General features: G+C 46.9%; 1 protein-coding gene across 2 annotated transcripts in view; it reads right to left on the bottom strand.

Moving 5' to 3' along the window:
* The window catches only part of ZDHHC8 (zinc finger DHHC-type palmitoyltransferase 8), a 346,441-nt gene that overhangs the window by 17,639 nt on the left and 315,552 nt on the right, over nucleotides 1-13,250 (bottom strand). For both annotated transcript variants that reach the window (XM_069620016.1, XM_069620017.1), the window contains exon 8: nucleotides 9,890-10,007. In XM_069620016.1, the coding sequence (XP_069476117.1) occupies nucleotides 9,890-10,007 (118 nt within the window). The remainder of the gene's footprint in view (nucleotides 1-9,889; nucleotides 10,008-13,250) is intronic.

The raw sequence follows: 13,250 nt of genomic DNA on the forward strand, positions 1-13,250 counted from the left end.
CATACCATTTATAGTCACCCCAATATAACACAAACATCTCTTTATTACTGAATAACAACTTATCAAACCTGCTACAGTTCTAAACATAAACAATTTCTTCACCCTACTGTGATAAGACCACGCTATATACCTTTCAAGCAGATTCCAATCAGTTTGTCGGCAATGTCAAATCTTTCTACAAATCTTCCTTTTAATAACATGAAACCCTACCTAATATTGGCCACTCCTTAACTCAACTTCTCTTTTTCATCGGTCATCACAGCAGAGAAGACATTTCTAAAAGAGCCCTTAGCAAACATTGAATACTAAGCCCTAAAAAGAACACCAACTAATTTTGCTTTGGAGGTCTACGTCTTCATCCTTACATCTTCACCCTAGATTTCAAGGGCTAGACTAGAGAGACAGAGGGGCGAATGTGTGGGATATAGAGAAGGTGTCTCAGACAAAGGGGGGGGGGAGAAAAAGGGAGAGGGAGTGGGAAAGAGATGAAGAAGTAAAGAGAGAGAATGAAAGGCATAGGGAAAAAGAGAGGAAGTAGAGATGGAGAGAGACAAGGAGCAATCGAGGGGAACGCAGAGAGAGCGAGCAAGGGCGAGAGAAATAAAGATCTATCCTCATCTGACACACTAGACCATTCACCAAGCTGGCAGCATCAGGTGGGCCATTCTCTCCATTAATGGTTTCCACCTCACAGAGCTAGAAAAAGCAAGAGTCTCACACACAGATGCGAAGGTGCTCAAACCTCACATCCCCTTCTGCAGAGTCTGACACACAATTAGAAAAGCATGCAATCAAAAGGAGTTATTGAACAATGAAAGAAATTATACATGATCGTCAATGTCACATGTGGCACATGTGGTGTCAATCTATTCACGATGAATTCGTAAATAAAATCGCCGGACATCGTTTAACCATCTCCTATCAACTGGCTAGCCTTGAAATCAACAAAGGACTGACTAACTTAGATAGCATCAGCTTGGCCCGTTCAGAAACCTTCCCTAAATGTGACTTTCGTAGTTGCTCAGAAAGCGAGGCTATAGAGATTGTTTCCAGCATGAAGTCTACATTCTGTCTCTGGGGCACATGCCCTGCTGCCATTTTGAAAGGTTCCTTAGATGTCTTGATTTCTTGGATTAGCAAGATGATTAACTCCTCATTTGAGACAGGCCTTGTGCCTGCTGTCATGAAGGACGTCTGGGTCACCCCCTTTCTAGAAGCTAATACGCTTGACTCTGTTGTATCCAAGAACTACCAGCCAATTACGAATGTATCATATCTGTTACAGATGTTGGTTAGAATGGCATATCTGCAACTCCAGAAATGTACAGAAGAAAATGAACACCCACCAATCTGGCTTCAGATCCCAACACGGAACAGAGACAGCTCTTCTGGACCTTAAATCCAATATCGTGGTAGTCATAAAGAGGGACTACCCAGCTCAACTCCTACTAGATCTTTTGGCAGCGTTTATCTCATTGACCATAACCTTTTACACGAAAGACTGATAACCATTTACAACTGTTCAGAAAATGCTGCCCAATGGATCGCATCCTTTCTTGGTCCCAGAACATCTAGTTGTGGCTCAGGCACTATCCATTCCTCTGACATGTGGAGTACCACAGGGTTCCCGTCTATCCCCTTAGTAGTTTAATATCTATATCAAGCAATTTCTTGATCTTCTAGATGGACTGGGTGTCCAATATGCAAATTATGCAGACGACACACAGATCCTATTTGAACTAAAGGGAAACTACACCAAGGACGCTGCCACAGTGAACTGAGTCTATAGTGAAATACAGGCCTGGTTGGCACACAATTCACTGGCACTTAATAACACAAAGACTGAGATTCTCATCATGGCCTCTGGCCCACGACTGAAGACACTCAATACTCAGTATGCCCAGTTCTTGATTTCCAGAAGCTTAGTTGCTGTTAGTAAATCAGTAAAAACACTGGGGATCATTCTTGATGCTGATCTATCCATGAAGGAACATGCATCACAGATGTGGTCATCACGTGGACACGTTATTAAACTACTCCACCAGATCTGGCCTTACATATCTGTAAAGAATGGGTCATTCCTGGCATCATCACTAGTGAACTCACAACTAGATTATTCTAGCAGCCTACTTATGGGTACCTCGCAGGGAAATATTCATCATTTCCAGATCACTCCGAATGGAGCTGTGAGGGCCGTGTTTGGACTTTCTAGGCAAGATCACATCACTGCATTTAGGAAGAAATTGCATTGGCTGCCAGTCAAGCGATGGATCAAGAACAAGATTCTGTCCATTGCTTATAAATGTCAGAACCTGATTGCCCCTCAATACCTTATTGAGCAGCTCTCACTGAAACAATCTGGTTGGGTACTGTGCTCCACTGAAAATATTCATCTATATCAACCCCGTTTCCGCCTGAAAAGATGTGGCAATATAAGCTTTGAATTCCATGCACTACAGGAATGGAATGCCCTGTCCTCTTTCATCAGATCATCTCAAACTAATGTTTAAGAGAAGTATTAAAACTCTACTATTTAATTCGGTGGATTAATTGATTTACTACTCTCGTTCGGTCCTCTGGTTTCTCCCCAGGCTTCTTTCTCCTCTTTGTCCTCGGTTGTTGTGTGTGCTCTGAGGCCTATGGGCATGCAGCGCCTTAAGATTTAAAATAATTAACTAAATAAATGTGAAAAAAGATGTCCCTTCTGTTTTTGATACAATGTCCACCATGTTGGAATCAGGCGCTGCTATCATAATGGTTGGTCCACCATGTTGGAATCAGGCCCTGTTATCATAATGGTTGGTCCACCATGTTGAAATCAGGTGCTGTTATCATAATGGTTGGAGGTCATGGAGCTTAGACTTCCCCTCATACCTGTGAGTTTCTCTCCTCAGTCAGCGAGGCTACATGGAGTACGAGCATTCGCCATGTGTGATTTTGTTGACTGTCGGGCCTTTTCTTCTTAGCTCTGGGATATGGTCCATGTCGGAGGCAGGGTTGTACTGGGATGGGATACATTACTCACCGTAATCGTATTTCTGATGCTTGTATCTGCTTAGATTCACATGCTGTGCATAGGCCGACATCTAGTGGAAGCTGAAGAGTATTACAGTTTGTTTTTCGAAACTCGAAAATGGGCGTCGACACAGGGCGTGCCAGTAATACTATCCCTAGTGTGACGTCCACTGTACCCATGATCACTCACGCGTGTAGGACAAGTTGCAAATGCCAATTCATTCCCTTTGTGGCAGACTGTTTGAGTAGTACCCAAGGGGGAGATTTTTAATAAAATGCAATACAAATTATGCATTTTGAAAGAATGTTTATTGAGTAACACTGGTCAAAACTACTAGCCGCTTGGTGAAGTAACTTACCAACTGGCCCACTTGGGCCAAAAAAGTGGGCCACTTGACCCAAAAAACTGCCCCACACTAGCTTTTTGCGTTTTTGGTTCAGGCATTGCCCTATTGCCCTACAGGCTTGTCTGAGCCTGGCAGGAGGGGGTGCATTTGGCATGCATTGGTCCTTCACTGCACGGACAGACATGTGGTCGAATGCCTAGTAAAGTGCAATAAAATAAAGCCTTCAAATGCACTTCATGTTAAAAAAAAAAGGTTTTAGATGTCTCTCCCTGGTAACATAGAGCTGAGCTCTGGCGCAAGGGAGGCAGCCTTCGCCCTCATGAAAGATATTTCCACCTACTAATATGGGGGTTTCTCTTATAAATAGGCGCCAACTGTACCCCTGAACCAACAGAAGAAGGGCTGAGGCGGCTGGCAGGGGGGTCTCTCAGGGGCTCTCCTCATGCTGCCTTCAGGAGTCGCCTCAGCCAGCTGTTGGCTCCTGCTGGGCACGTTTCCCAGTCTACCTCTATGGGTGAACAGCATGTGTACTGTCCTTCGGCTTTTCACAGTGTGCATACCTCAGGAAGTCTCCTCTACAATCACCCTAGACAAGAAATAAAGACAATAGCTTTGACGAGGGCTGGCTGCCCTTTCAGCCTAAAAGCCATGCGCCATATGTGGCCCACCTATAGGCGCCCTTCATTCATATAGCTCTTCTATTTCCTGGACAAAGACCAGGCTTTAGCAATTTCAAATGCTATTTTCTAGGACCTACATAGCCTCTCTGAACAATGCAGCATCTGATCTGCATGCAAAATTTTAAATAACGTCCGTTTTCAACATGGGCGCCTTTTAGCAGTTATCCATCACATCTTCAAACACGCATTGCAATGCCAACTGTTTTGGCTTTTTTGTTGATATGGGAAAAGGTATGTGCTAGGCTAGACATTGCTGTAATGGTACTAACTGCCCATGTATGGCAGCCGCTTGAAAATGATGCTGTACCCGGGCATATGACAGCAGTGCCTGGTAAATGCCTATCTAATACCTACTCACAAGCCAAAACTGTTGGCTTTGCTAATGCTTGTTTGGAGCAGGACTTCAGTGAAGAACACGCATGGTGCTTGTAAATTGAGTGGCTAAAGGAAGACCTGGTTAAGACATTTGCATTACACCAGTAGCGCATTTACAGCAACAATTAAACCATTTGCTCTAAGAAGACGGCTTTGAAAATACCCTGGCCAGCACTTTCCGTGCAAAGTTTGGTTTTAAGGCTTGATAAAGTTAGCTCAAGGAGATCCCAGGAGGGTGTATTTTGGGTGGGGTGGGGCAGGAAGTAGGTGGGAAGGGCCATAGGGGTTAACATGGCCATGGGCAGTCAATGGGTGGGTAAATAAACAAACACTGTCCCTCCTCACATGCATTAGTTTCAGCTTACAGGTGGCGTTAAAGCTCTACCTTATAGCCAAAACTAAAAAGTATTCCTCATTTACAACTGACATACTATCTTACAAGTGTTTAAGATCACGGTTTTGACAGCTATTCTTCCACATGCTTAGGTGGCCAGCACTTCCGAACTTGCGTGCCCCTGATCAAAAGCAGGAGGTATGCTGGCACCAACTAATATTAACAGTTTGAAGCCATTATTGACCTACTAGTCAATCAGAATGTTTGTAAAGCAGTTAACTTCCGCTATTAGCACCCGGGGTGGGGGGCACAGCCAAACAGGTTCTGCAGATCATGGACTGAAATCTCTGACCTCAGCCTGCATTCCACGGGACCCACAGGCTGCATCCTTGCCATCTTCTGGTTTTTCTTTTTTGTACTTTTCCCCCATTCCCCTCCTCTGCCCCATTCGCCTGATTATTGCGGCGTAATGGATGAGGGCCTCCGTTTGGAGCCTCGCCTGCCACAACCACGGCGGCCATCTTAGCAAAGGATTTTCATTCATTGAACGGGACGCGCACGGCGTCCCGTTCAATGAATGAATTTCATTTTTTTTAACACCCCGGGTTACCGCTAGCACCCCGTTCCAAGGTCTGGAAGGGGGTGCCCTTTTATAGGCCTGCATGAAGGCAGCCAGGCCGTTACCCCCTCCTCCCCACACCCGCTCCAGCCCTTGGAGCGGGAAACAAACCCCATATTAACTGCATTCCAGACATTACGACTTCAGAATCAGCAGAAAGCATTTCTCTGCCCTCAAGAAACAGCCATGCCAGTTCCCAGAGAGATTTCTTTCCGCAAGACATTCCAACGTAATTCAACACAGCAAAGTGAAAGCTAAAATATTGAACAATGCCTTCACATGCGTAAAGAAGAACAGTCTCCTTTAGCATTGCACCTAATCCAAGCTCATGTTACAACTCATGTTACAACTATCCCAGTTTAACCAAGTTTACAATTAAAATGCTTACATTTTAAAGACAAACTCGTTTTTTAAATATTACCCAATGAACCCACATTGAATCTACTGGCAGGTTTTGTGTTCTTTACTCATTATTAAACTAATAGATTTGACTTTGCTACCACAACTCCAAACCAGGCACTGCTACATCATAGACATCGAGAGGGGTCATTATCAGTTGGGATAATGGCCCTTTCCCAATTTATGGTCCTCGGCTTTGCTTCAGGCCATAACCTGGGCGCAGGTCATAATCCAGCGAAAAAGACCCCTTCTTCCTTCAAGAAGGCTATATGTACTGATAGCAGTTGACGTTATCCTTTCCACATTTTGGCTTTATTGCTTTGGAAAACGTTGAAAGAGATAGTAGCTGTGTTTCACATACCTGTCTAAATTAAATGAACTCCCTCCGGGTTTCCTTTCATCTGCGGATATGGCGCTCACTGTGGCGCGCAACGATTCCTGGCAATGCATAGGGTTCCGCTCTACCGTAGAGCTGTGTGCATGCATAGTCGGACCTCTTAAGAGCGTGGCGGTAACGGATTCTAACCTGCACGCCATAGTCCTAGCTCGTAAATTGAACACATAACCGTCCATTGGGAACATGGTGACTTACCTCTGAACTTGGTACGATTTGCACCACTATGATATGATATGGCATTTATAACGCGCCTATACGCAAGTGTTTCAAGGCGCGGCGAGGGAGGGGAAACAAATGGAGGATAAAACAATGATCTTACTAGGCCTAGTGACAGACATGGAGATCATGCAAGTGCACGGGAAGGAGGAAAAGTTCCAGGGGAAGGGGGGGAGGGGCAAGTGCAAGACACAGGATCAAACATCAAAGAACAAGTAGTGCGGCCAGCAGATGGCAGTGCAAGGTAAGGTGCAGACAAGTGTCTGATAAGTGCAGGTAGGGTGGACTGTAGGGATGCAGATACAGACCCAAGTGCAGGGTTGCCAGGAGACAGACCAGGGGTGCAACTGGGAAGGCAGGGACCTGGGCCCGTGGTTTAGAGGATAGCCAGGTGACCAGTGAAGTATCAGGCAGGAGATCAGCAGGGGAGAGGACGAGAGAACAGGAAGGAAAGAAACAGAAGACAGGCATTCTCTGTCTATGCCCTCCAGACTCTGGAATCTCCTTCCTGCCAACACCAGACACACCCCTCGCTTCCCCACTACAGGAAGGAGGTCAAGACCTTCTTTTTCAAGGAATGGCACTTGCCTAACACATAGGTCCACACCCCTTTCACTCCCCACACAAGCTGAGAAAGGGCAATCTGCTACCCCCGCGCTTCCTCCCCTGGTGCTTGTAGATACATTGCTTGCAAATGCCCGCCCTCGTTACTGTAGATTTCTCCGAATACTATTTCACCAAATGAGATGGTAGGGGACATGATATATGTGTAATGCATAATAGGTGGGGTGAGGGTATAAGTTAGGGTAGGGAGCATTGAGGGGGCTCTGTGGGGGGTCACCCCTGCATTAAAAAAATGAAAGTAGAAAAAGTACAAAGTAGATTTCGTTTTTCGGTGAAAATCACATACATCCGCCCACCCTACCCTCCAACTCCCGTTGTTAGCTGCCCACTCGCTTATAGCTCGGCTTCCCTCGCCGTGTCCTTCCCCCTCTGACATGTAAAGCACCCGGTTGGTTCCCGACAGACAGACTGTATGACTGAGTGTCTACAGTGAAAGCTGGGCCCCTCTGTTTCCATGCTGACCTTATGAATATAGTGCTGGTCAAGCATTGTCGTGGTGTTTATGGAAGCATCCACTTGTTCCTCTCCATCGACAGGGGGGTGGTTGTTTGCACATCCTCCGACCTTTGCCTTTTAAAGAGCGCAGAAGCAGAGATAGCCCTCCCCTACCAGTCAAACCACCACTCTCTGTTGCGGACGAGTAACTAATAAATGACTAACTTTCCTGCGGGCTACAAGCAAGCAAGCAAGCAAATAAATAAATAAATAAATAAATAAATAAAGCAAATCTGCCGGGTGGGACTAAAAGACTGCAGTGGAACAACTGATACAGACTGATCATTTACTTTGAATCACCCAACTCATGAGACTGTGCTGCACACACCCAACCCTAGAGATACAGGCTTCGCCTTAGACTTATGAGCAACTGTTATTTGTCAGTGTTTTTGTGTAGTACAAGCGGCTATTAATGTAGATGCGAGGAGTGGTAACTTAGGAACTGCATACAGGTGTGCTTTCGGTCTTGTCCTAATGGGAGCAGGGGTTTGTTTGATTTCTTTGCTACTTGCACAGGGGCACAGGGTCCAGCCTTTATTTTCTGCATGTAGGAACCACGGTAAAATCCACGGCTATTCAACATACAAAAGAGCATGTGTGTTGAAGCAGTAATGTCCTTCATCATCATAACATAATCCAGACGGAAAACGTAGGCGAAAGAGAAGCGATAGAACTAACTTCGTTTACATTTAAAGTGATGTGTAGAGTCAAAGTAAATTAAGTTGGAATGAAGAAAGTAAAAAGATCTGAATTTATTATTTATTTATTTCATTTGTATAGCGCCCATGCAACCCGGAGGCACTGAGGAGCTGTTACAGGTACAATAGTACTAGTCAAGCTAGTGCCATATAGACATAGTTTCAACATATCATTTCAAAGGTAACACAGGTATTTTAGCCATGTGGCAGTTCTCATACCAAAAAATCGCAGTCGGGAGGCAGTGTCTACTGGCAGGGAGGGGGGTAGGATTTTTCTTGTTTTTTCATTTTAAAAAATCTATTGCAAAAAATAGAAACGAATTTTGTTTTAAATGTGTATTTTGCGTCTCTTATTGATTTAGTAGTAGGAGAAAAACCCCGCGCTGAAGCTGAACTCCGCGACCTTGCACATACCTGTTGCCGCCTTTTAGAGTATACTCTCGAAACCCTGCTGCTCCAGCCCAGAGGTTTCCTCTTTTTGCTTGATGTATGTTATGTGTTTTTTCCGTTAAAAGTCAGGTTATTTCTTTTCGTTTTTAACTTAGTAATTATCATGTTTTACTGGGAAAAACGTATTTTTACTTCTGAATTGTGGGCCCTGGCGGGTGAGGGGGAGGGGAAGACAAAAGGTTGAAGAACACAACTGTAAGCAATGTGGGGTTTACCAAATGGGGCGTGCGCAAAGAGCTGTTAGCAATGGGCGTGGTGGCCACGAAAGTGTGAGCAAGGAGATTTGTCCCCAAGGAGATGTGTGACCATGGAGAGACGTGTGACCAAGGAGATGTGTGACCAAGAAGACGTGTGACCAAGAGAGTGCCCAGGTAGATGTGCACCCAAGGAGACATCCGACCAAGGCGATGTGCAACCAAGGAGACGTGTAACCAAGGAGACGTGCAACCAAGGAGACGTGCAACCAAGGAGATGTGCGCCCAGGGAGATGTGCGACCACAGAGACGTGTGTCAAAGGAGACATGTGACCAAGGAGACATGTGACCAAGGAGATGTGTGCCAAAGGTGATGTGTGACCAAGGTGACGTATGTCCCAGGAGACGTATGTCCCAGGAGACATGTGACCAAGGAGACTTGTGCCCAAAGAGACGTGTGCCCAAGGAAACGTGTGCCCAAGGAGATGTGCGACCAAGGAGACGTGTGACCAAGGAGACGTGTGACAAAGGAGATGTGTGACCAAGGAAACGTGTAACCAAGGAGACATGTGGCCAAGGAGACTTGTGCCAAAGGAGAAGTGTGACCAAGGAGACGTGTGCCCAAGGAGACGTCTGACCAAGGGGAAGTCTGACCAAGGAGATGTGCGACCAAGGAGATGTGCGACCAAGGAGGCGTGCGACCAAGGAGGCGTGTGACCAAGGAGACATGAGTCAAAGGACACGTGTGACCAAGGAGAAGTCTGACCAAGGAGATGTGCGACCAAGGAGACGTGTGACCAAGGAGACATGAGTCAAAGGAGACTTGTGCCCAAGGAGACGTGTGCCCAAGGAGACGTGTGCCCAAGGAGACGTGTGCCCAAGGAGATGTGTGACCAAGGAGACGTGTGATCAAGGAGACGTGTAACCAAGGAGACGTGTAACCAAGGAGACTTGTGCCAAAGGCGATGTGTGACCAATGTGAAGTGTGCCAAGGAGGAAGATTGCACTGCAGGTACGGCCAGCACTTCATCCCTCGGGGCACTTACCATCAGCAGCGCTCAGCGGTCCTTTCAGCTCAATGTACTTGTTAGGATCCCCTTTTGGTGGAAGCTGGGCTTGTGCTTCCATTGCCTTCTCATCCAGAACCTCCAGGCTGCCTTTGGACTAGAAGGAAGCAGAGCGAGCATCAGCACCAGAGCATGAAATGGATCACTTTCTCACAAGAGGCATTTCCCGTCGGCCCCCGCTCCCGAACCTTCACTTAATCCCACCCCCTTCGAGGCACGATTGCTCATCTACTCAAAACCCACAACCCTCACTTTAGACATGTGCAGAGTGGGGTATGAAGCACATTTACAGTGTGGTTTTGACGTGGATGGTTAAGGTGCTAAATTAACGTTAATAACACGTTGTTCATTCATACTGGTGTTTTATCCTATGCTGATTTCTCAAACGAAGCCTATTTACAACCATTGTATCTTTTACATTTATATAAGCAGGTTTGTTTATCAGGCTGTCCTCCATATTGTGACCCGTCTTCAATCCTTCAAACCGGAAGTGACATCAGTAGAAAGGAAGTGCAACCTGCAAACCTATTGTAGCAGAAACGATGCAAAGTAAAAAGGTTCCATGCCATTTACTGCTACTAGAAATGAAACATTCATTAACAGTAAGGAACATCATTATTTATTTTATGAATACCTTTATGTCTAATTTAAGTGCACTGCTGGCTGACACCATGCTGAGTAGCGACAGATTCTTACACAGGCCACATGGATGAGTTTGAGACTGTCCACCTGTGTGACCTTCTCACACTGCAGGTTCCAGCGCTAAATCCGGTCCCAGCTTCTCACGCTTCCTCCAACTATTGGCAACTTCTCAGACTGTCCACCAGTGACAAATTCTCAAACTGCCCCAATGTGCACAATCTCTCACATTGCTGTGCATTCAATCTGGTAGGATGGGTGACACTGGCGGTCAGACTCCATGCCCTTAATATACGTGGCCTCACAACAGAGGTCAGCAACCTTGGCCTCTCCAGATGCTCCGGACCACCACTGCCATCAGCCTTAGCCGGCATAGTCAATGGTGGGGGATTATGGGAGTCGTATCCCAAAGCAGCTGGAGAGCTCCAGACCAATGGAGCAATACGGAACAGATCAACATCTATCTGGATGTAGTGGGTTCTCAAGAGCAGTGACTCGGAGAGTGCTTCAGCGCTGGCACCAGGCGGCACACAATGCAGACAAGACAGGGCACCTACCCCTTGCACCTGTAGCAGCTGGCATTAATCTCTATTTGCCCCCTGGCAGCTGTGAGTAGCCCACCGATTCTATTTACGATCCTATACTCTTAGCCATGGCGGGGCAAGGAATCTGACGAAACCAGAAGAAAATGTTGCCGCCTCTGCAGAACTTGTCTCCGAGCAGAGGTAGAAGTGAGCAGGAACTATCGGGAGCGGAGTACCACTACTTTGAGTTTTTACTGTTAACAGTTCCACTGCTTATTACTTTACAACCATTTTCACCATTCCGGATTGGCTATTTTTTCATTTAAAGCATACCTCTTCATTTTACCACCTCAAAGCAATTGCAACTAAACTGAAATCTGTTCACTCATGAATCCTGCATTCCACCTCAGCCTGGATACACTTCATCCGGCTTCATCTTAACTGTCGGAAGCTGTGGAGGTTCTTCTAAGACTAAAAGATCTTCCTTGGCAAACACCCCATTCACCCAGATTTTTGGAAAACGTGTCAAGTTGTTATCTCAGGTTAAATGCTTGGATGTTAGTTGGTGACGGTCCAGGCCATTTCCACAGGATACTATTTTAGCATCAGGTGGCTACATGGGATTTGCTCCTTTATGCCACTGCGCAACTGCGCACTTACAGTAGGAGCCGCAGTGACTAGTCACTGTAATGCAATCCTGTGCGATACTTCGGGACCACAGACTATTCATCCCTTGGGCTCTGTCAGACCAGAGGAGATAAAAGACTCTCAGTCTTGGGATCCAGGCGTTCTACTCATGAGAGCTCACATGTATCCAGTGGCAGGTCCCCCTTGAAGCAGCTGCTGTTCAGGTAGGCGTTAAGTGTGGGTTCCAGCAGAGTTAAAAGGAGTGAGTAGGGGAAATTGGTATCACAAAGGACTGTAAATACTACAACTCTCTGACCAACTGAGATAAACTTTGCCTGTTCCACCCACTTGGCTGTCAACCTGACCCATGCTCTACCCCGTGAAACATATTTTGCACCTTGCTCCCTCCGGCCTACCTCATCCCCCACCAGAGTCACTGTTGCACGTTTTTTCGTGGCACACCTACCACTGGCTCACCGAAACCTGTGGTGTGTCTGTACAGGCAATGCGGGAATCCTAGAAAAGGGATTAGTCTTGCTAGAGCTAAACCAAGGGCAGGTCTCGGGAGGATAGCTCAGGGGCAACGCGCTCCTCTTGGAAGCAAGAGGACGCGGAGCATCACAGGTTCGATCCCCGGATCCGTGCTTAGAAACCTCTGAGTATTAAGCGTGTTATAAATAACCCATTACAATTACAATATAGCGGGGAAAGCAAAACAAAATAACAGAATTATAAAGGGAAAGACATGGCCTAGACAGCCTCATCACGCATGAGATGTTAATGGTTAAAGGTATTTGTGCTGCGCACCGTCACCACCCGGAAGTGGTCCTCAGGCGACGCGACAGCTTGAGCGCTGTGAGAAACACAGAGCAAGCGAAGCCGAGGAAATTGGCATCTGGTCTCAATGCATCTACTGGGTACTGCAACGGCTGCAGAGCCGCCTGTGCAGCTTCTAGGAGCTGCAGACCTCTCTCTATCAGTCCTTGAGACTGCACTACCTACACAGTTCTCAGTGATGCCCCAGGGGGCTGGCGTGCTTGCAGACCACTTACTGTCACCCGTGGCAGCTAGAGTAGCTGCAGACCTCTTTCTGCAGCTCCGCTCCTGGTGACTGCGGCAAATGCTGACCTCTCATCACCGCTGCAAAGCTCTCGCTGGTGCAACTTCGTGCAGCAGTGGCTACAGGGCTTACACTGTTGCTCCTGGGGCCAGTGCTGGGTGCAAGCCTCTCAATGAGGGTCTAAGAGCCAGCAGCTGCTGGAGAGAACACTGATGGGCCTATGGCCCGAACAGCTTCAAAGAAACATATGGGACTCCGCTCCTGGGACCTGTTGCAGCCACAGGCGCCCATTGCTGTTCTAGGGGGATGCGGCTACCCCACAGATCTTAGCGCCATTCAGCATCCCAGAGTAGTGCTCCCCCTGCCACTCTGCTCCTGGAGTCTTACTGCAGCTGTGAAACTCTCGCTGCAACTCCCAAGACTCAGGTGGATGCTGGAGAGCTCTCCCTGCCGCTTCCAGTGCCAGCGGATCTCTCACCAGGGTGTTCAC

This window comes from Ambystoma mexicanum, chromosome 10, assembly GCF_040938575.1.
Source record: "Ambystoma mexicanum isolate Mex_15411 chromosome 10, UKY_AmexF1_1, whole genome shotgun sequence".
Classification (NCBI taxonomy): Eukaryota; Metazoa; Chordata; class Amphibia; order Caudata; family Ambystomatidae; genus Ambystoma; species Ambystoma mexicanum.